General features: G+C 40.4%; 1 protein-coding gene across 1 annotated transcript; it reads right to left on the bottom strand.

Annotated features, from left to right (window-relative positions):
• Positions 1-1,657: 1,657 nt before the first annotated feature.
• On the bottom strand, positions 1,658-19,781 carry mc1r (melanocortin 1 receptor). Its single transcript, XM_036584786.1, has 7 exons — positions 19,127-19,781; positions 17,038-18,046; positions 16,695-16,865; positions 7,908-8,059; positions 3,776-3,884; positions 3,350-3,460; positions 1,658-2,990 (listed from the first exon to the last, which is right to left on the bottom strand). Exons 2-7 carry the CDS (start codon positions 17,984-17,986, stop codon positions 1,915-1,917), a joined length of 2,568 nt encoding a protein of 855 aa, XP_036440679.1. The 5' UTR covers positions 17,987-18,046; positions 19,127-19,781; the 3' UTR covers positions 1,658-1,914.
• Between the last annotated feature and the right edge of the window lie 466 nt (positions 19,782-20,247).

The following is a 20,247-nucleotide window of genomic DNA, read 5'->3' as shown; positions in this document are numbered from 1 at the left end:
AACACTTAGTGTCGAAAACACTTAGTATCATAAACACTTATCATCTGCCCACCTCTAAAATGTGGGCAAAGCTCAAAATGGTATTGGTGCCAAGGCTTTGCACTGATATAAATTCATAGCTGCTAGATAAAATTAGAACAGATAATTTAGAAATGGATAGCTAGGGTTCTACATTCTGCTGAACCACATTTGAAGCTGTTGTAAAGAACTCCATAGGCCTAACAACGTAGAGCCAAACCACTTTCACTGAAGCCATACTTTGACCACATTGAAGCTGGTATGTGTCAGCGAGCATCTGTATCTCAGGGCATTTGGCTGCCTTTGAAGCATTGATCTGTTCCTGCATCTAAATGGCACAACGTTAATGCAGTCCTGAATGATTTAGCAGCCATTTTTCTTTATTACAGGAAATTAGTCCAGTAATGTGATTCATGTGCTGTAGCTACACAATTACCTTTTATCATGCTGAGTGCTTACAGTCACTTTCTGAGCTCTAGCGTGTTCTGCATAATTCAGGGTTATTTAGGAAGGAAAACGTAATTTAATATACTGAGATTAACTGATGAATTATAGGTGGAAGTAAACATGTGAGAACACGTTTTGTGTGAAAATACTGCTACAGCTTGATGATTTTTTTTTTACATTCATGGATCCATTTTGTGCTGCATTTATAAGGGCTACAGTTTATCAGATGAGAAAACAGACTTAACATATTTGTAAACACATATTTTTTCTTGTACATGAGCAGAAAGATGCTACCAGGGTTTAAGCTCTAGGCATTAAGCCCATCCCTTAAGGATGCCATGTATCGAAAGATTTCAGTAGAGTCAGTGTGCTTATCAAAGCCTGCTCTGTGTGTGTGTCTGCTTCGTAGGCTGTGCAAACTGCTGTGGTGTCAGCATGTGATCTTTCTAACTGCTCCACTTTGTCACTGCCAAAAGAGGGAGGGGAAGGGATCCTTTGAGAAAGTGTTCCCTCTTCTTGCTGTGTTCTTCATTTATACTCTGCCTGAGGTGCATGTCAGCCTCCAGGGACTGCTGTTATATTTAAGCACCATCTAGGTCACCGTCTCATGGGCCGGTCATGCAGTGGTGGCCTTTTTAAAGAAACTCTGTATTAACTTTATTCATTTTCTGCAAGAAAGATGTCCTTAGTTGGCTCTATTACAAATCAGCAAGTATATCAGAAAAAGGAGAGCAGAGGCTTAGGGGATTTAAGTATCAGGTTCCTCATTGTGGGAAATCATTACTAAATTGATTCTTTTGTGCAAAAGGGGATGCTTCCACAATATCACTTAGTTGGGACCAAAAACAATTGACCTTCCAGGCTCCGCCCACAAATGTATCTATTGATAAGCTTTAAAAAGCATTTGGCAGTAATCTCATTCAATTTATGAGAATTGTAGCACACATAATGTTGAGTTTCCAGTTCAAAAACTACACTAAGTTAGTGTGTCTGATCTCCGAACAGCGTGACCTCTCACATGCTTGCAAAATAAACATTGTTTTAAATTAACACTCATTTTGTTCATTTTACAAAAACTGGGCCAATTCCTCATTTTGTGAACATTCTGAATAGCTTGTCCAACGTAGCAACAGTTGCTACAAAAGATACTTCATTATGTTACTTGAAGGAATTCACAGCTAACAGCATCGAGTTCACTTGAAACATTTCTTTATTTAAGTTTGGTCAGTGGACAGTATTGTCAACAACAAATACAGTGTAATAAAGAAGCTGTTATTGCACAGTAAAGGGAACTACTGTTTTTGAACTGGCACTAATGGTTAATATGAAGGTTAAACTACCAGTGAGAGAGAGATTAGATTGAGATACTTTAGCCAGCAGCACACTTGTTTGGGCTGTAGAGCAGTTGGTGTATATGGGGGTGGATTTTGCTACTTCTGAAAGGTTTCTTCACTTTTGGACCTGGGCCTCTGACTCCTCATCATCATCCTCATACATTTCTCCCTCTTCCTCAGCTGTGGCATCCTGGTACTGCTGGTACTCAGACACCAGGTCGTTCATGTTGCTCTCAGCCTCTGTGAACTCCATCTCGTCCATGCCTTCGCCAGTGTACCAGTGCAGGAAAGCCTTACGCCTGAACATGGCAGTGAACTGCTCGGAGATGCGCTTGAACAGTTCCTGTATGGCAGTGCTGTTGCCAATGAAGGTGGAGGACATCTTGAGCCCCCTTGGAGGAATGTCGCACACGGCCACCTTTACATTGTTGGGGATCCATTCGACAAAGTAGCTGCTGTTCTTGCTCTGGATGGCCAGCATCTGCTCATCCACTTCCTTCATGGACATGCGGCCTCGGAACACTGTCGCCACAGTGAGGTAGCGGCCATGGCGTGGGTCGCAGGCAGCCATCATGTTTTTGGCATCGAACATCTGCTGGGTGAGCTCGGGCACTGTGAGGGCGCGGTACTGCTGACTGCCTCGTGCTGTTAGAGGAGCAAAACCAGGCATGAAGAAGTGCAGGCGAGGAAAGGGGACCATATTGACAGCTAGCTTACGGAGGTCAGCGTTCAGCTGCCCTGGGAAACGCAGGGAGGTTGTGACCCCGCTCATGGTGGCCGAAACCAGGTGGTTGAGGTCGCCATAGGTGGGTGTGGCCAGTTTGAGGGTGCGGAAGCAGATATCGTAGAGAGCTTCATTGTCGATGCAGTAGGTTTCATCAGTGTTCTCCACAAGCTGATGGATGGACAGGGTGGCGTTGTAGGGCTCCACCACTGTGTCAGATACTTTAGGGGAAGGCACTACACTGAAGGTGTTCATGATGCGGTCTGGGTACTCCTCCCTCACTTTGCTGATGAGCAGGGTGCCCATGCCGGACCCTGTGCCTCCTCCGAGGGAGTGGGTGAGCTGGAAGCCCTGAAGGCAATCACAGTTCTCACACTCTTTCCTCACCACATCCAACACTGAGTCCACTAGCTCTGCTCCCTCTGTATAATGGCCTTTAGCCCAGTTGTTACCTGCTCCACTCTGACCTGAAGACAAACCAGCAGAAAAACACCTGTTTTAACCTGTCTAATAGTTTCTTGTCAGATTCTGCTACTACAAATATATCAAATTAGTTTATTTATAATAAATAATAGTTTACTATTATTTAACTATTATTTCACATTAACCTCTTAAACCTTTTTATTACATCCTAAGGATTTTTATTCAGTAATTACATGGAGTTATTCTTTATAGGAGTGTGCTAAAAGTTTAACTTTCATTTAGTAGACCAAATGAGGCCGTTTATGTCTGTATCTTAACCACTAGAGGGCACTAAATCTCAGATAAGCCTTCTAGATGTGTTCACTTGAGTAGGCTGGAATGGAGGTCTACATTCTGTACTGACCAAAAATGAAGTTATCAGGTCTGAAGAGATGACCAAACGCCCCAGATCGAACACTATCCATGGTGCCTGGCTCCAGATCCACTAGGATGGCTCTGGGAACATACTTAGAAGCTGGAAAGTATCAAATACATAGCAATTAGCAAAATACAAATTTGGTCCTTTAACAAGCCAGCAGTGCAGCATTGTCTAATGTAATGTTACTCTCTATGACTCTAAAAGACCAACATATTTACAGATCCATCCTTTAGCTTTGTTCCAAAGAATCACCACATTTACTGCAGAGAAATCACACAGTGGTCCTGTGTGATTTGTCTGAACAGTTAATTCACATATTCCCCAGGTCATTAACAAGAAAAAATCATCTGTTCTAATTAAGTGGATCTTTGCATGTTTTCACTGTGTAATCAAGGGCTCATTCTGACTCACAGGAAGCCTCATTGTAATAGACACTGATCCTCTCCAGCTGCAGGTCTGAGTCACCCACGTAGTTTCCAGTTGGGTCGATGCCATGCTCATCACTGATCACCTCCCAGAACTGCACAAGAACACAGTACACAACACATCAGTAGAGCTTATACAACCTTTTATGCATATGATGAATGCTGATGATGTTGATGAAACAGCTCTCTGAAGCACAGATAATAAAAGAAAAGGCTCCCATCACAGCTAGGCATATTTTATATATTAGTATATTAGTAACAGCGTTGTAAGTATATAAGCTACAGTATTGTCTCCACTACTCTGGGCTAATTAAATATTCCTGCTGCAGCAGTTTGAGCTAGAAACTGATTGATCTTCAGGCAACAGATGAGAGAGGAGAGGCTGTCAGACTGCTGCTGAGAGAGACACAGCAGTCCTCAGGGGACAACAGAGGGGGGTATGGCACCAGGCCAGCAGAGAGAGAAGAGAAAGAAATGCAATAGTAGAGAGGGAGAGAGACAAAAAAGCAGCAGAAGGGAAAAAGAGGCTTCAGTCAAAATGAAAGAGTGAGAAATGAAGCAAGGCAGCTCATCAAAGAAGTAATACGGCAACAAGATGGACAGATTTGACGTCTCTGCCCAGTGTGCCGCTGATTTTATACAGTGTCACAACTTAGGTACTTTACTAAAAGAGGCGAATAGAATAATGTATGTATATATTATATATATTGTTGCTTTTAGACATTTCATGAGAAATGGAGCAAAAAAGGACCAAAATGAACAAAATAATGGAAAAATGTTGTTAGATAGATGTGTATATATTTAGAATTTCTGTTTAAGCCTGTTTTAACCCCCCTATGAGTGGGCAAAGTGCTGTCAGCCTCTTTTAGAAAAGCATATAATTACAAGGGCATGACTTGGCAGCTGATAGAAGATATAGACAATGTACTTCCTCATTACAGCTTTGTGGGATCATGTGACTAGACTCAAGATTTAATACTGACCGCTGCACAGAAGCAGACTTCTGGTTTACACCAGTGGGTAAACTAATGAATGGTGCAGTAAATGACCTGTTTCCCAGACTGGGGCTTGGATTTGGGCTCTGACCTGGATATTGGGATATGCTATTTGGGTTATGGTAATTTGTCTTAAACCCGATAGTCAATCTGATGTAACTGTGCCTATTGGGTGAGAGCTACAGACCATGACTGGAAAACAGCACAATGATCCCGATCAACAGGCTCGTCTCACTGCGGGAATCCTCTGATAGAAGGCCTTCCAGCTGGGGTTTAGTTAAAAAAAAAAACACACACATTTGTTCAGAACATGAGCTGCCAGCCAAAGCGTGCCAAGGACAATGAGGACACACTATGGTAATGCTGTCCCCCTTTACTCACTCTCTCTTTGTGCGTGTGTTTGTATGTGACAGAGAGAGAGATTGGAAGAGAGTGAGAAAAAAAGCACAGATCACTTGTCAGGCTGCAAAGGAAAAAAGAAATCTCACTTCAAGAACAGGCAAAATCCCCTCATTACACAGTTATTGAAACTAATTTGCACTCTTTTAATCAGTTAGCCTACCATTGTTAAAGAAAGATGCTTATTTGTGCTATTAATAAAAATGCTAATTTTCTGCTTTCAGGAAGACAACCACAGTCAAGCATTTTATAATATGGCAATACTTCAAACAATAAAGGCCTTTTTGAGGTATTTAAAATTTTACAAAAACGTTCTATGGTTGCTGTAAGACTTTTTGCGTGCTGCACATAGGCATCATGAGATTCTGTCCTCTGCAGAACTGTGGCCAGCATAGAGGTCTAACATCTCTGCTCCACCCACTGCTCCAGACACTTCCTCTCTTATCCCTAGCCTCTTTCTCTCATTATCTGTTCAACAAAGATGTCACCTGCCATCTAAATGGGTAATTAGGGAACCCAAAATCACTGGGCTTGGTTTCTTAAAAGCGGCATGTACTAATTTGTTACAGAGAGAGAGAGAGAGAGAGAGAGAGAGAGCAGTTGCCATTAATAACATAGGTAAAGAAAAAAGTAATTCCATTGCTGTGATGTGAAAACCTTTTTTTTGGTAGGGGGATTAATTTGAAAACAATAGTTTGTTTTGTAGAACACTTCATGATGGACACCAAAATGGTCCAAAATTAGTTGGAATAGAATAAAATCTCATTATTTTAACATGCATCAAAGTTAAGAATGTTTTTTCTTTTTGCCATTTCTGAAATTTTCTGAAAATTCTGAAATATCTGTTGCAAAACAGGACAATAGGGATGCAATTATGTCAACAGCAAAAACAGCCAGGATTCTTACTGCGTTGTCCGTCTAAAAACACTAACAAAAGCCAGCTTGTGGCGACCACTTAAATACTCAAATACAAATCAGAGCATGTATGTGGGTGTGGGAAAAGTACTGTGGTTCTAATAATGGTAAATTAATGAAGGGGCAGATGTGCGTATAGTTAAGTGATCTTCCTCCGCCCTCCTACAGACAGCATGAGATCACTGCATTATGTCAGCCCCCCTCCTCACAAACCCCAGCCCACCGCCCCATCCACCCCCCACCCCATCCACCCCCCCACCCCCACCCCGGTCTCTCCGGCAGAAGGTGCTCACATATGCCTATGATACAGGATATTCCCCTCTGTCTCTGTTTTGAATTACATGACGGAGCACTGTGGCGATGGTGATGTAATGGAAGTTGTGGTGATTTAGGGTGCAGAAAACTGATGATCTGCAGCATCATTACGTTCTGCACTCAGAATGAGCTGCTGGATAATAATTCTGGATAATGTGCACAGTAATAAAAAGCCACTAAATCTACTCAGTATGTTCCTCTTTAATCTGGGGCCCAGAAGCTTAAAGACATCTCAAATCGTACGGTATCGGCAAACAGTTACCTGCAGAGGAGAATGACTTTGCAGTTTACAGTGCAGTGCAGATAAAATGGGAATTCGGAAAAGAGTAAGGTCATGTATCAGCAACCAACTAATGTATCGAATTATTTCTGCATAATATGACTCAACAGGAAGACAATGACAGAGCATGTGGCCAGCACAGCATCTGCTACAGTATTTCAGAGCTATGACAAAGCAGCTGGGACCGCATACAGGCCTCTAACCAGAGCTCATTATTCATTGCTGATCTAGAATAAGCTGATACACAAATATGAACCCTAGGGGGATAAACTCTACACACTGTAACAAATCAGAGGTAAATCAATACCCTCTCAGCTTGTTTACCGTGATTGAAAGGAAGGCCTAAAAAGACCCTAGTTTTACATGAAAATGCTCTCCATTAACCCAACCAAACGACTCCAACTTCTCACACAGCCCATTGTTCTGGTTCATTTCATTGCAATATTCGTTGTAAGTGATTCGTTTAGGCTAAAATGGAGACCTGCTTGATAAATGACTGAAGAGAGGAGGTGTAAGATTAGCAATCTTCGACGACATCTGGTTGCGCAGCACGGAATGAAACTGTGTCTTTGTTTCAGCCACTTCAGCAGCCTCCTCACAGGACTTTTTCCCACCCGTTTTCCGGAAAGCCACACCTCCCTGCGCTCGGATTGGCTAGTACATCAGACTCCGATAGGTGGACTGTTTGTGAGTGAGAACTATTGTCCAATCCAAGCGCAGACAGGAGACGCAACACCGCCTAGATTGCCGGAGTACGGGTGGAGGAGAAAAGACGACAGAGCGGAGTGACTCCGCAGCTTCACGTTCAGCTCAACTTTGCTCTCTCGGGAATAATTCATTTTTCATTAGCGCTTCCGCCAGCTGTTGCTCCTGGACAAACTTTGCTGATTTCAGTCATCGAGAAGAAAATGCTAATTCTTGCATTCAGTATGAGTGGAAGGGAATGGGCGTTGCCACGTCTTTCACGTCTGCTGCTGCCACTTCAGCACATTGGTGAGACTAAATCAAAGAGCAAGAACAGTCTTCCTATGTTGGGTCCATAACGGTCAAAAGAAGGGGCTTTTTAAGGAATTCCAATTAGCCTTCATTATAAACTAATATCGAGATCTTATCGACGCATTTTGGGTGCAGTTCCCCTGCAGAGTTTTCCACGAGTCATTTCAGCAGAACTATGCGGCAATTTTAAAGTAAATCAAGTGTGAGGGCAACATTACCTTGGCTCCAATCTGATTGCCACACTGGCCAGCTTGAATGTGAACAATCTCGCGCATCCTGTCCTGCTTCGTCCAGCGAGTGTCCGTGAAAGGGCAAGTGTGTGTGTCCTCCTCCGAATCGCCGGCAGAAGGCTCGGCCGGTCCAGACGAGGCTTTTTATACCGCGCACCAAGAGACTTTACCGCACCGTCTGCCAGAGAGAGAGAGAGGGATGCGGTGACGTCACCCGATACCTGCCAATCCGAGAGAGCGGAGAAAACGGCCGTCTGGGTCCTGTGGTACCAGACAGAGCAGCAACATCAGCACCACTGCGTTATGAGCAATCTATCAGCAGCATACAGATATGTGGTGTTTAGGATTAGAATCAGACTCCAAGTGGCTCATATTTGAAGATAAACGTGCATTTCGTTCACCTAAATGGCTCTTGTCCCTGGAAATAAAGCAAGTTAGTTTTTCATTGTTCTATCAGAAAGGGTTGCCTGTCACTATGGTGATCAAAGCTCTGTCATCAGGTACTATTTTCAATTCATTTCTACCTGCAATATGTAATAAAGCATGTCTGTCTTTGCTGGTGAGCAGCATGTAGAAAATACAGAGGCTACATTTTGCAGCAGTGTTTAATGAAGTGGCAAAACAACGGATATATTAGTCCTTTATAAAGACTTGGCTCTTAGCAACTTCTTTACAATATACTGTTTTACATTATTCAGTGCCATCTCCATTAGGCTGTGCTAGTTGTTCTTGTAAATCCCCATTTTCTCTGCCTCAACATCCTCCTCTCTCTACATACTGCTGAGTGAACAAGCCCTTATTTCAGCATTTCTTACTCTTCCAGTCGCAGCCCTCTTAGTCACATTGTTGTCTGATCTCACAGCAGCTCTCTGAATGGAGGTAAGTGTGACTCAGGACAGTAGGTACAAGTTCTGTAATACACACTGCAGAGGCAGCATGGCGGTGGTGGGACAACAAAAGAGAAAAATCCCTGACTCACTGTGACCCCACCCACAGCAAAGAGCTTACTGGGGTTTGAGTGGGATCTGATATCAGATTCTTTAAATGCTAGAAGAAAGATAGGGATAGAGAAAGAGGAGAAAAACAGACAAATAAATGGTATCTTTTCAGGACATAACTATTTCAGTACAGAATCAAAAAACAGAAAAAAATCAACATTCAAAACAGTGTGTTGAATTTTAAAACTCTATCACTGATCAAAACTAGGCTTCTGGAGCATCTTTTCTATTTTTGTACTGTTTATAGATTTTTTTTTGTACAAAGACATGCTACTTTACAATCTTTTTGTTCTGAAATAAACCAAAATAATTATGATTAACCACTGTTTGTTGTCATTCAAGCTCTGCACAATCACAATTTTGACATATCAAAAATTGAATCAAATCTTGACTTCAAAATCATCAGGAAATAATATAAAATCTGAAAATTTGTGCATCGTTACATTCCTATCTGTTGAACTTTTCCTTAAAGAAACCACTGGTTTTGCACACTCATAAGCACACTCCTGCCCTGAGCATGATGTATTGATCTCTGGCCTGGAGGACAGATGCAGTTGAGTGCTTAATTGTGCAGACCTTTCAAAGGCTCAACAGACACAGATGGTGCCGCCCAAGGACACCAGTCACCAGCAACATCAGGGTGAGGACCCAGCCATTTAGAGAGTAATTGAATGTACTCTGTGTACATTAAGAAGCTATGTTCACAAAGCAAGATCTAATTTTCCTTTAGAAATCATTCTCTTGCATTACACATGCAAAGACTAAGGACTGCAACCTTTAGATCAAGCCCCCTCTAATGCGCTTGTTCATCTTAATTGCATCTAAATAATAGAGTAGAGCTCTTATGAGTTTGATGATCGTATTGCTGTTGTATCTGTTGTCCTTGTCTTTTTAGGTGGGAAGCTCCTCATGAAACTGGCTTGTAACTCACTCATGTTTAGTAGATCAAAAATTCCCCACAATGTGGTGCCATTAGCAGTCAAATAGCTCTGATTCTTCATAAGAGCAGTGCTTTATATCAGTGAGACTGTCCTTGTCATGTTGTTGTTGTTTACTGTCATGAATTAGTATGTTATTAAATACTGAATCCTGACTTCATAAATGTGTTTAAAACCAGTTCTGCTTAAACTTTCATTTATGCACAAAAGGCATACTATTACTTTGTGAAGTAGCACCACTGTATTCCTTCATAACACTTAAAATAAGAAGAGATAGTACAAACAAGCAAGAGATATTACAGTAATTACTGCCATGATTGTACTGAATTGCAGTCAAGCACGAAAACGTAATGATTAATGATTCTGAAACCTGCAGAGAGGTGGCCAGGCCTGCGGCACAGCTAGAGCCAAATGCAAATGACCACCACTGACAGAGATGGAAGTGTAAGAGTCATGAAAAAAGGCCCTTAGAATGGAATGGAAAAGACCTCCTCCTTCACCATTACATTGCCACATTGCTGCTAAACAGAACTTTTGGCATGTACTGGTGTGCGCAGGCCCACCGGTCATTTTTGGAAGAAAGGAACTGCACACCAGTCTCACAAGCAGTACATATCAATGCACTGTATGCATTTGGGTGTTTTAACGAAATGAGTTTGACATGACATGAAATTATATCACGATTGCTGTACAGTTACAGAGTTCTGCACTCAGTTCACTATCATGAATCTACTGGACTGGAATATTTGTTGTTTTTTTATTACTGTGCAGCCTTTGCACTCTGTATGTGTGATCCTGGTGTAATGTAGGAAAATTGATAATAGTGAACAGTTTTGCTAATGCAAAGTCACCATGCATGTTAAAATAGTGGTTAGGAAGGCAGAATATGGCGTAAGCACCACAGCGCCCCCTGCTGAGATAGTGGTCTAATACAGCAATCTTTGGTGCATTTTTTAATAACGTGAACTACAGTACCCTCTAGTGGCCAAATCGCACTAGAATCCCCCAAACCCGGGGGTTTTCAACGTGGAATCTAAAAAAACACGCTTTTAACCATTCAACAATGTGTTAATCCATCTGAAAAACAATATCTTATTTTTAAAAGGTTTACAGTCTAACAATAGCTTAAATGAGTAAAAAGGTTGAAGGTAAGAGAGTTGAGTTTTTTGCATTGAATTAGAAAATACACAAAATGAGGTTAACTAGCATCCATGCAAGATTATTAAGGACATCCCACTGTACTTTTTTAAATGAATAATTTTCATTCGATCTGTAATCTGAGTACCAAGGTTGTACTTACAAAGTGATCTTATCAGTCAGTATCTTATAATAGTTGAAACAGGAAAGGAAAAAGAATGAGAGAACATAATTTTCTTCCTCCCAAATTTTTCAGGAAATTAGATGATGTTGCTTCCTATTGATCATGTGAGGTGAATGTGTTCAGGTTGGGTGAATGTTGAGGCACACAACTAAAATGTACATTTTTTATAACCTGTAATGAATAATTCATGGAAAAAAAGATGTTCAAGCATGTCAAATAGATTTACACATTAATGCAAAAATAATAGAAATTTTGAAGTACTTTAATCATTATATTTCAAGGTAAAGTGTGGTTACAGTCTGCTGGGACTAACCTAGGTGTTATTAATGTTTTAAGTTATTTATGTGCACACAGATTATTTACTAATGTTTAAAATGTCTTTTACCTTTACATACATATTAGTACAACACCATTTTCAAAAAAGTTGGTGCAACATGTAAATAAAAACAATGCAATGATGTGCACATTATTTAAACCCTATATTTAAATGACAATACTACAAAGACAACATATCAAATATTTAAACTGAGAAATGTTAATGTTTTTGAAAAATATATGCCCATTTTTAATTGGATGCTAACATGTTTCAAAAAAGTTGGGACGGGGGCATGTTTACCACTGTGTTGCATCACCTCTTCTTTTAAAAACACTCTGTAAGCGTTTGGGAACTGAGGAGACCGACTGCTGTAGTTTTGAAAGTGAAATGTTTTCCTATTCTTTTTTGATTTAGCTACTCAACAGTTCAGGGTCTCCTGTGTCATATTTTTTCTTTCATTATGCGCCAAATGTTTTCAGTTGGTGACAGATCTGGTCTGCAGGCAGGTCAGTTTAGCACTGAGACTCTGTAACTAAGTAGTCATGCTGTTGTACAGTCAGCCAATATTGATTTTCAGCCTTGTCCCTTACATAGAGATTTCTCCGGATTCTCTGAATCTTTTAATGATATTATGCACCATAGATGATGAAATCTCCAGGTTTTTTGCTATTCTACATTGATATATGTTGTTCCTGAATTCTTGTACTATTTGCCTGCACATTTCTTTCACAGAGTGAACCCCTCATCATCTTCTGAAAAACTTCTGAAAGACTTAGCCTCTCTGTGATGCTCTTTTTATACCCTGTCATCTCACAGACCTGTTGCCAATTAACCTAATTAGTTGTGAGATGTTCCACAGTCTTTTGTTACTCCTCCCAACTTTTTTTACATTTATTGCTGGCATCAAATTCAAAATGGGCATATATTTTTCAAAAAACATTTAAATAAAATTTCTGTTTCAACATTCAAAATGTTGTCTTTGTACTTTTGTCAAGGTTTAAGTGATTTGCGCTCATTGCATTCTGTTTTTATTTACATTTTGCACAGTGTCCCAACAATGTTTTTGGAAACAGGGGTGAACACGTAGGAGACCAGTAGCGCCCCAAACGTGGAATCACCCATATATTTATTGCTTTTCTTTGAAACATTTCTATAACTTAAAAGATTTTAAAGACGGGTGTATGCACTACTTGAAGCGCTGATTTTGTAGGTTTTGGTAATGCCATTAGGACATATGGCCTACATCACCACAGTTACAGTATGCTATTGTCTCAAGTGACAAGTTAATGCAATAGAAAAACAAATGTCAGCCTTCCAAAGGAAACAGGAGAAGACAATAGGTGTTGAAAAGCTTAAAGTGGAGCTTATTAAATTGTCCACTCAACCCAGGATCACCATAAGCAGTCTGATTATATTAAATTAGGTTTTTGTACAGGACTAACAACTGAAGTTTATTGGAGTTACTGAAAGATAAACTGCATAAATGCCAGAAGTAGCTTTGTGTTAAACTGAGTTGAGTCTGAGTTCATTAACTGCCAAGAGACATTTTGAAGACACTAAAAAAAACACATTGCAAGAACCAAAATGTTTGTTTTATTATTTGCCCAATAATAGTCCAGAAAGCCGCAAAGCACGAGAGCGCAAGTACAAGATTAGGGTCTGGATTATAAAGTACATTTTGTTCTCAATCTGCAAATCGCTATATGTATATGGCCTACATATAATATCAATATATTTAAGGGAAGTTCAGAAATTGAGATTATACTCTCTGTACAGTAAGTTTTGGGGTGACCCTAAAAATGCTTCTACAACCCATGCAGCAAAGCAAATCCACCTAGATCTAATTTTAGCCACCCTCTGAATGCAGTGCACACATAGTAATGGATTTAATGTGCATCCTGGAGGTAATTAAAGCTACAATAATCACAGCATTCCACTGGCAGTGGGGTCATATGACTGTCTGGCCACTCTGCTTACAGTAGGGTTCAATGAACAAAGCCATATGGTAACTAAGTAGGACATGGAGGACAGATATTTTGTTCTGTAACTTTGTCCTTACAAGTTCTACGTAACCGCGTTACCCTGATAACATAGATCTCAAAGAGATCACATGAAATTCAAATAATGTGGTTGGAGCATTTTCCTGGCTCTGAGCTACAGTAATTTGCAAGAAGCTTCTGTGTGACGCTTATGAATAATCAAAACAAAACCTTAGTTGTTAAAATTAAAGCGCTTATTTATCGAGTGACATTCCAGCTAACAAATCTTCCCAAAATACCCGGCAGCCCAGAGGACTTTCTCCACTCTGCTCAGCCAGAGGGTGTGCTAAAGAAAGGCCTGAATGACAACATTTACCCCACAAGTGAATTCACTGTGTAATGCTTAAAATAAATATATTTCTAAATCATTTTACAACAATATTTTATACTGTTTACTGTTATAAAGAGATCTAAATATTTTCCTGTACAATACAAAGTGCATTTAAAGGCTATTAAGCCATCCAAAAGCTATTTGTTATTAACACCCCCTCAAACTATGGGGAAACGTCTGATGTCCTGTCATGCGTCAGTCCAAAACTATCAGCTTATACGCTGTATCCATGGAGTGTCGCAATGAGCCACTAGCTAATGGATGAAAGAGACTGTAAAGGAATGAAATGAACTTTGAGCACACCACTGCTTTGAAAATCATGTTTCATAAGACCTTTTGATTTGAAGAATAAGCCTTTCTTTGTTTGACTAAATCCTTTGCCCTGCCTCCATCTATGATGGTGTTACACTGCCTTGGGCATCCCACATTTGAACTGAATTATTACAAGCTATGACAGACAGTCATAACTCTTAATAGACATATGCATATGTATATAGCTAATATCAAAACCAGGCTGGAAACATCAGTACATCAATCCAGTGCTTATCACAAAAACAACTTGGGTTAAAATTCCACTTACCAACCATTACAGAAGGGATGTTTTATTGGATTTTACATAATGGCGGGTCATTCAGATCCCCTTGCTAAGTGGGATAAATTTAATCCATTCCGAGCAGTATTTCAAATGTGTTGATAAGGCCTGGTCTAAAGTATTTTTGATAAACGCTGTTTTTATGAGAAACTAATAAAAACATCCATTCCAAAGGCCACAAGTGTGATCATTACAACCCCATGACAAATGAAATATAACCATGTGTCATGCAAGATATTACTGCATAATTCTAAATAATTCAATCGTTGAGTTTCATTCAGAGAGATTTGATGTGAAATGGTTCTCTGTAGACTTACCGATTCTGATTTCTTTACAGTGGTGGTGATAGAAATCAGTGGTTGTGATGTCTACAACACAAATATAGCTATTATATTCACTATCCAAAATGATCAGTGAACCTACATGTCTTCTGACTTTTTAATGTAATGTTAATGATGGTAAATTAGTGCTAAATCTGAAAAAATGTTTTTTCTTGTTTTTTTTTAATGCTATTTTGCCTTACAATGCCCTGAACATAACTATGCATCATGAAAGTATTTAAAATTTATGTTTTAGGCCAGTATTTGTTTTAGGTCACGTATTTGTAAGCAGCAACTTCTTGTGATGTAGCTTTTATACGTACTAAACTCTTTAAGCGTCTGGTTCTGATCCCCACCACTGTGAACAATTGTAACTCTTAAGGTTTCTCTAGAATGGAGCATTTTACATCAAACCACTACCTACATCGTGATTTCAATATGCTGATTATTTTATTTATTTATTTTTGATCCATTTGCTTCTTCTCACAAAAAAAAAATCTTAAGATGACTTCTTAAAATCACCATAAACTACAGGCAGAAGTAGCCACTGCCTTTTCAAAAATTATGTAAATGGTCAACTTTCACACATCAGCTGTTCTTATTATATTAGGCCTACTTCTAGTGTGCTTTAAAACACTTACTCAGGTGGTCCTTTTTTTCTAAAGCAGATGTATGCATATGTCCTTCACACAGCATAGGATGGATATTCATTTATTCAGTTAATAATGTAGCCCACAGCATCATCTTGTGATGGGGTACAATCTGCCTAACAGAGGACAATTCATATTTAGGACAGTATCAAATGGATTAGCACACGCCTTAATTAAAGGCAGAACATAAAATGTACATTCAAAGGCAAATGCCAAAGTAACACAGCTAATTTGATACCAAATATAGATTTCAAGTTTCCAGGGCAAAACTGTTTCCTCACCACATGACTGCATGCCTCAGCTATCTAAACCAGCCATGGATATAAGGAGAACTATTATTTACTGAGAGTGAAGTCTTCGCCAGTTTTATAGTTGCGAAATGACAGCAGCTATGATGATTTTGAAACATTAGCTCTGAAGGAAAGTAAACACGTATTTCCTTCAGAAACATCTTAAAGGGATGATTAACTGACTCTTCTTTAGCTTTATACTGCAGCTGCAACTCTAATGTAGCTAATAAGTAATACAAGTCTTTTTGGGTGACACAGACTTCTTTTACTAGTTTACCTTATTAATACATTATTACATTAGCAGAGAAAGCAATCTAGGGACTCCAAAAATGTCTTAATTCAATGTCTTCGTTTCAGTGAAGCATTCTTTAAGACCTGTGTTTGCTTTACCTCACAAAGATCTGCAGAACATTCACCAACATGTTTATCTCTCAGCAAAATGACAAGTTGTAACATCCTCTTAGATTTACAAAATATCTTTTTGTTTCCTGGTACAAAAACATGATTTTACACTGAAAAATGTGCATTGAATTTACTTGATTTAAATGTGCACATCACTTCCATATGGATAAAATATATTGCATCACAATTATTGCCAAAAGTAAGTAATTTCAATGCTTCACTTTTTTAGTGTGTGAACGATCAGCTCAAAGTTATCAAAAAGTAATATGACAAGTACCATGGCAGATATTAGACTGACTGAGCATTTACATATAGCATTTACAGTTAATGTTTAGTTGTAGGCACAAATTCAGAAATAAATAATTTGCCAAAATCACTCAAATCGTTGAGATGACAGGAAGATGATGATAGAAATGACGATGATGATTCTCAAACATATGAAGTTCTTATGACTCTGTGGTCCTAAAACTCATCACAGTTTGTCAGGTCTCTGCATAATCGTCACTGCTTGTTTTGTAACAGAATAGAAAATACATAGGAAGGCCAAAAGCTGTATGAATGTGAATACTCCATTCAGCATTGTGTAGTATCCATTTGAAGATCCAAGGTCCACAGCAGTCTAACAGGCCTCTGTGCTGCATTACAGGCACTTTTCTCCGGTCCTTGAGGGGGAGTTCCGGCTGGTGTTGTGTAAGAAAGGCTGTGACTAAATTTAGACGTCAAAATATATTTAAAGACGTGGACAGAGTTAGCATTTGTAGGCTTTAATAAACCATCATGCGCAAAGTGAATGCGCAAAATGAATGCGTAAAGTGAGTGCGCAACGTGCGCAAACAGCCCAGTGCTTTCTAATGTCTTTAAGTCTTTTTTAGTCTTGATTGTATCTTACTTTAAAGTTAGTTCACATAACGAAGCACCAGGAGCAGAGCACGAGCTCCTTGAGCGTTTTCCTCAGCTCCTGACTCCGGTAGGCGTAAATGAGGGGGTCTATGAGCGAGTTGCAGATGATGAGGATGAGGAAGAGGTTGAAGTGGCTGAAGTAGCACTTGCAGTACGGGTTGGTGGGGCACGTGAGGATGAGGATGAGGTGGAGGAAAAAGGGCCCCCAGCACACGACGAACACCCCGAGCAGGATGGTCAGCGTGACGGCGCCCTTCATGCTCGTCGCCGCCGCGCGCCGGCTCTTGTGGAGCGCGCGGATGCGGCGCGAGTGTACGCGCGCCAGCACGAACATGTGCAGGTAGAGCGCGGCGGTGAAGACGAGCGCGAGGCCGAAGAAGGTGACGAGGCACGCGACCACGGCGTCGTCCGTGTGGTAGACGATGAAGAGTGAGCTCGACGTGATGCTCGCGAGCCACACGAGCGCGATGACGGCCACCGCGCGCCGCGTGGTCATGATGCTGTGGTAGCGCAGCGCGTAGAAGATGGTGATGTAGCGGTCGGCGGCGATCGTGCACAGGAAGGAGAGCGAGGACACCACGGAGCTGCAGATCATCACGTCGATGACGTTGTCCAGGTGACGCAGCATGCCCGCGGTGACCGCGAGCACGCCGTGCTCGGTCAGCAGCATGAACATGGTCTCCACCACGTTGCTCACGCTCACCAGCATGTCGGACACGGCCAGGCAGCAGATGAAGTAGTACATGGGCGAGTGCAGGTTTCTGTTCTTCACGATGGCCGCCACCACCAGGATGTTCTCCACCAGGCTGATGAGGCCCAGCATGAGGAAGAGCTCCTGCGGGATCATGATCTGCGCGATGCCCGTGGCGTTCCCGTCACCCAGAGACCCGTTCAGCGTGCCGTTGTCGAGGGTCAAGGGGCCCTGCTCCGGGAGCCTGGGGGTGAAGTGGTGGTGCAGCGTCTCGTTCATGGTCCTGATGGGGAGCCTGACCGGGTCTCTTTGGTGCCAAAGGAGGGGCCTGGGGTCTCTCTAGCAATGAAACATATAAGAAATGTTTTTTTGGTTTCACATGAAATATAAAGGCCTGTACTCTTAAAAACAAAGGTGTCAAAAGAATTCGTTGTGCAATGCCACAGAAGAACCATTTTGATTCCATAAAGAACCTTTCGATGGAAAGTTTTTAGAGAACCATTTTTGAAAACGTGTGAAGAATACTTTCAAAGTTTGCTAACACTAACCTCCACATATTGTAAAGGTTCTGGGAATGTTAGGTTTTCGTTAAAAAGGTCTTCACACTCTCTCTTCATAAATCTCTTTCTCAAACTTTCTCAAAAATTGTTGTTCTCCAGCAGGGGTGCCTAATCCTGGTCCTGGAGATCTACGACCCTGGAAACTTCAGACCCAGCATACTTGGCTCCGATAGGGTGGTAGATCACCACTACCAGGACTGGGCACACCTGTTTTATAGCATCGCTCAAAAAAGCCTGTGTGTGTGTGTGTGTGTGTGTGTGTGTGTGTACATACATCATTTAATTTTACATTAACACATTTATGATTATGAATGAATACATATATATGCGCTTAAATAACATGATATAATAAATAATATAGCATCATATTTACTTAACCACAGTTTCAACTAATTTTAATTCTACAAATTTCTACAGAAATTGAGAATCCACTTTAGCACATCCCACAGTGTCATGTCTGTATGTTTCTTTTCCACATATATATACATATTTGTGGAAGTGTATATTTATATATATATATATATATATATATATATATATATATATATATACATACATACACATACATATATGTGGAAGTGTGTGTATATATATATATATATATATATATATATACATACACACACAGCCAATTAAAAAAATCAGTTTAAAATAGCACGTAACAACATTCTCAAATAATATTCTATTAGTTTTGGTAAATTAGGAGATAGCTAGTCATTTACACATACAAACAGGACCTAAGTGGACCAAACCAGCATCACTCATCATCAAACGCTTTATGTATATTAATAGACACTGTGTATTTCAAAAAGAAAAACGACAGAAAAGTAAAGAAAAGCACAGTGCATGTTTTTCTTACCTCTATATTGAAGTTAATAACAGCAGCGAGTCACGGGTTATTGGGCACTAACAGCGAGTGTGTCTTCCCAAACGCAGTCCACTGCAGTCCAGCACTCTCCCCTAGAACACTCCTGCTTCTGTCTAATATAATTTGTTGGTTTGGTAACCACATAAATGACTTTATTGCATAATCTAACCCACATCTACAATGATAAATAACCCTATTCTAAAGCGAGTGTCTTTCCAAAGGCTCCATATGAAAATACGACCATATTAAATGATCCTGCAAGAGTTCAGTCCCTAAAAGCGCTTTTTTCCAAAAATCATATAAATTGCTAAGAGGCTGCCTCGCCGGAGGAAGTAAACGCCAGCCAAGTCGCCTTCTAGCCTGAGTGTTGTTCTTCTTAAGAGCAAGATAACCAAACTCCTCCTTTCTCACAAACCATCCGCATGACTGTGAAGGAGAATCCGTCGTCCTCATGTCAGCATTGAAACTAGGCTCTCCTCATCCTGCACCTCTCTCAAAACACGTTAATGAAACCTTCATTCAACCGCGTTCCTAAATTAGCATGACTGGCACGAGGACGCCGTGCAGAAATGAAATTCATTGCGCGGGGTGTTTTACGGCTGAATTTGTTTAACGCAGAAAAATGGAATTTAGTTAATATGGGTCGCTATTCACGTTATATTTTTTCCCACCCGTATTCCAACAAGCCCCGCCCCCGCGCTAGGATTGGCTAACAGAATCGCACCTCCTGCTCTGTGATTGGCTGGAAGTTTATATTCACATCAGGAGGAAAATAGTGGGAAAACAGCTTCTTTCCATTACTTTTAGAGCCAACGTCTCTTAAACAGCACTGCAACCTGACCCGAACATACTTTAATGCATTACTTTCGAGACGTTTGTTCACGATTTACTATGTCATTCCAGTATATTAGAGCTGAAATGGGGGGCGCTAGTTAATCATCTGTCACGGGTGGTCGTCCACCAAAATAGGATTTAGGATTACAATTAGCGAGCAACAGTAAATGTAGACAAACAGGTAGGTAGCTAGGTAACAGGTAGATAGCTAATAACAAGTAAGTAAACAGATAATTAAATTATATATATATATATATATATATATATATATATATATA

Source organism: Colossoma macropomum, unplaced genomic scaffold (assembly GCF_904425465.1).
Source record: "Colossoma macropomum unplaced genomic scaffold, Colossoma_macropomum, whole genome shotgun sequence".
NCBI lineage: Eukaryota > Metazoa > Chordata > Actinopteri > Characiformes > Serrasalmidae > Colossoma > Colossoma macropomum.
Note: the sequence above shows the minus strand (reverse complement) of the source record. Positions and strands in the feature narration are given on the sequence as shown.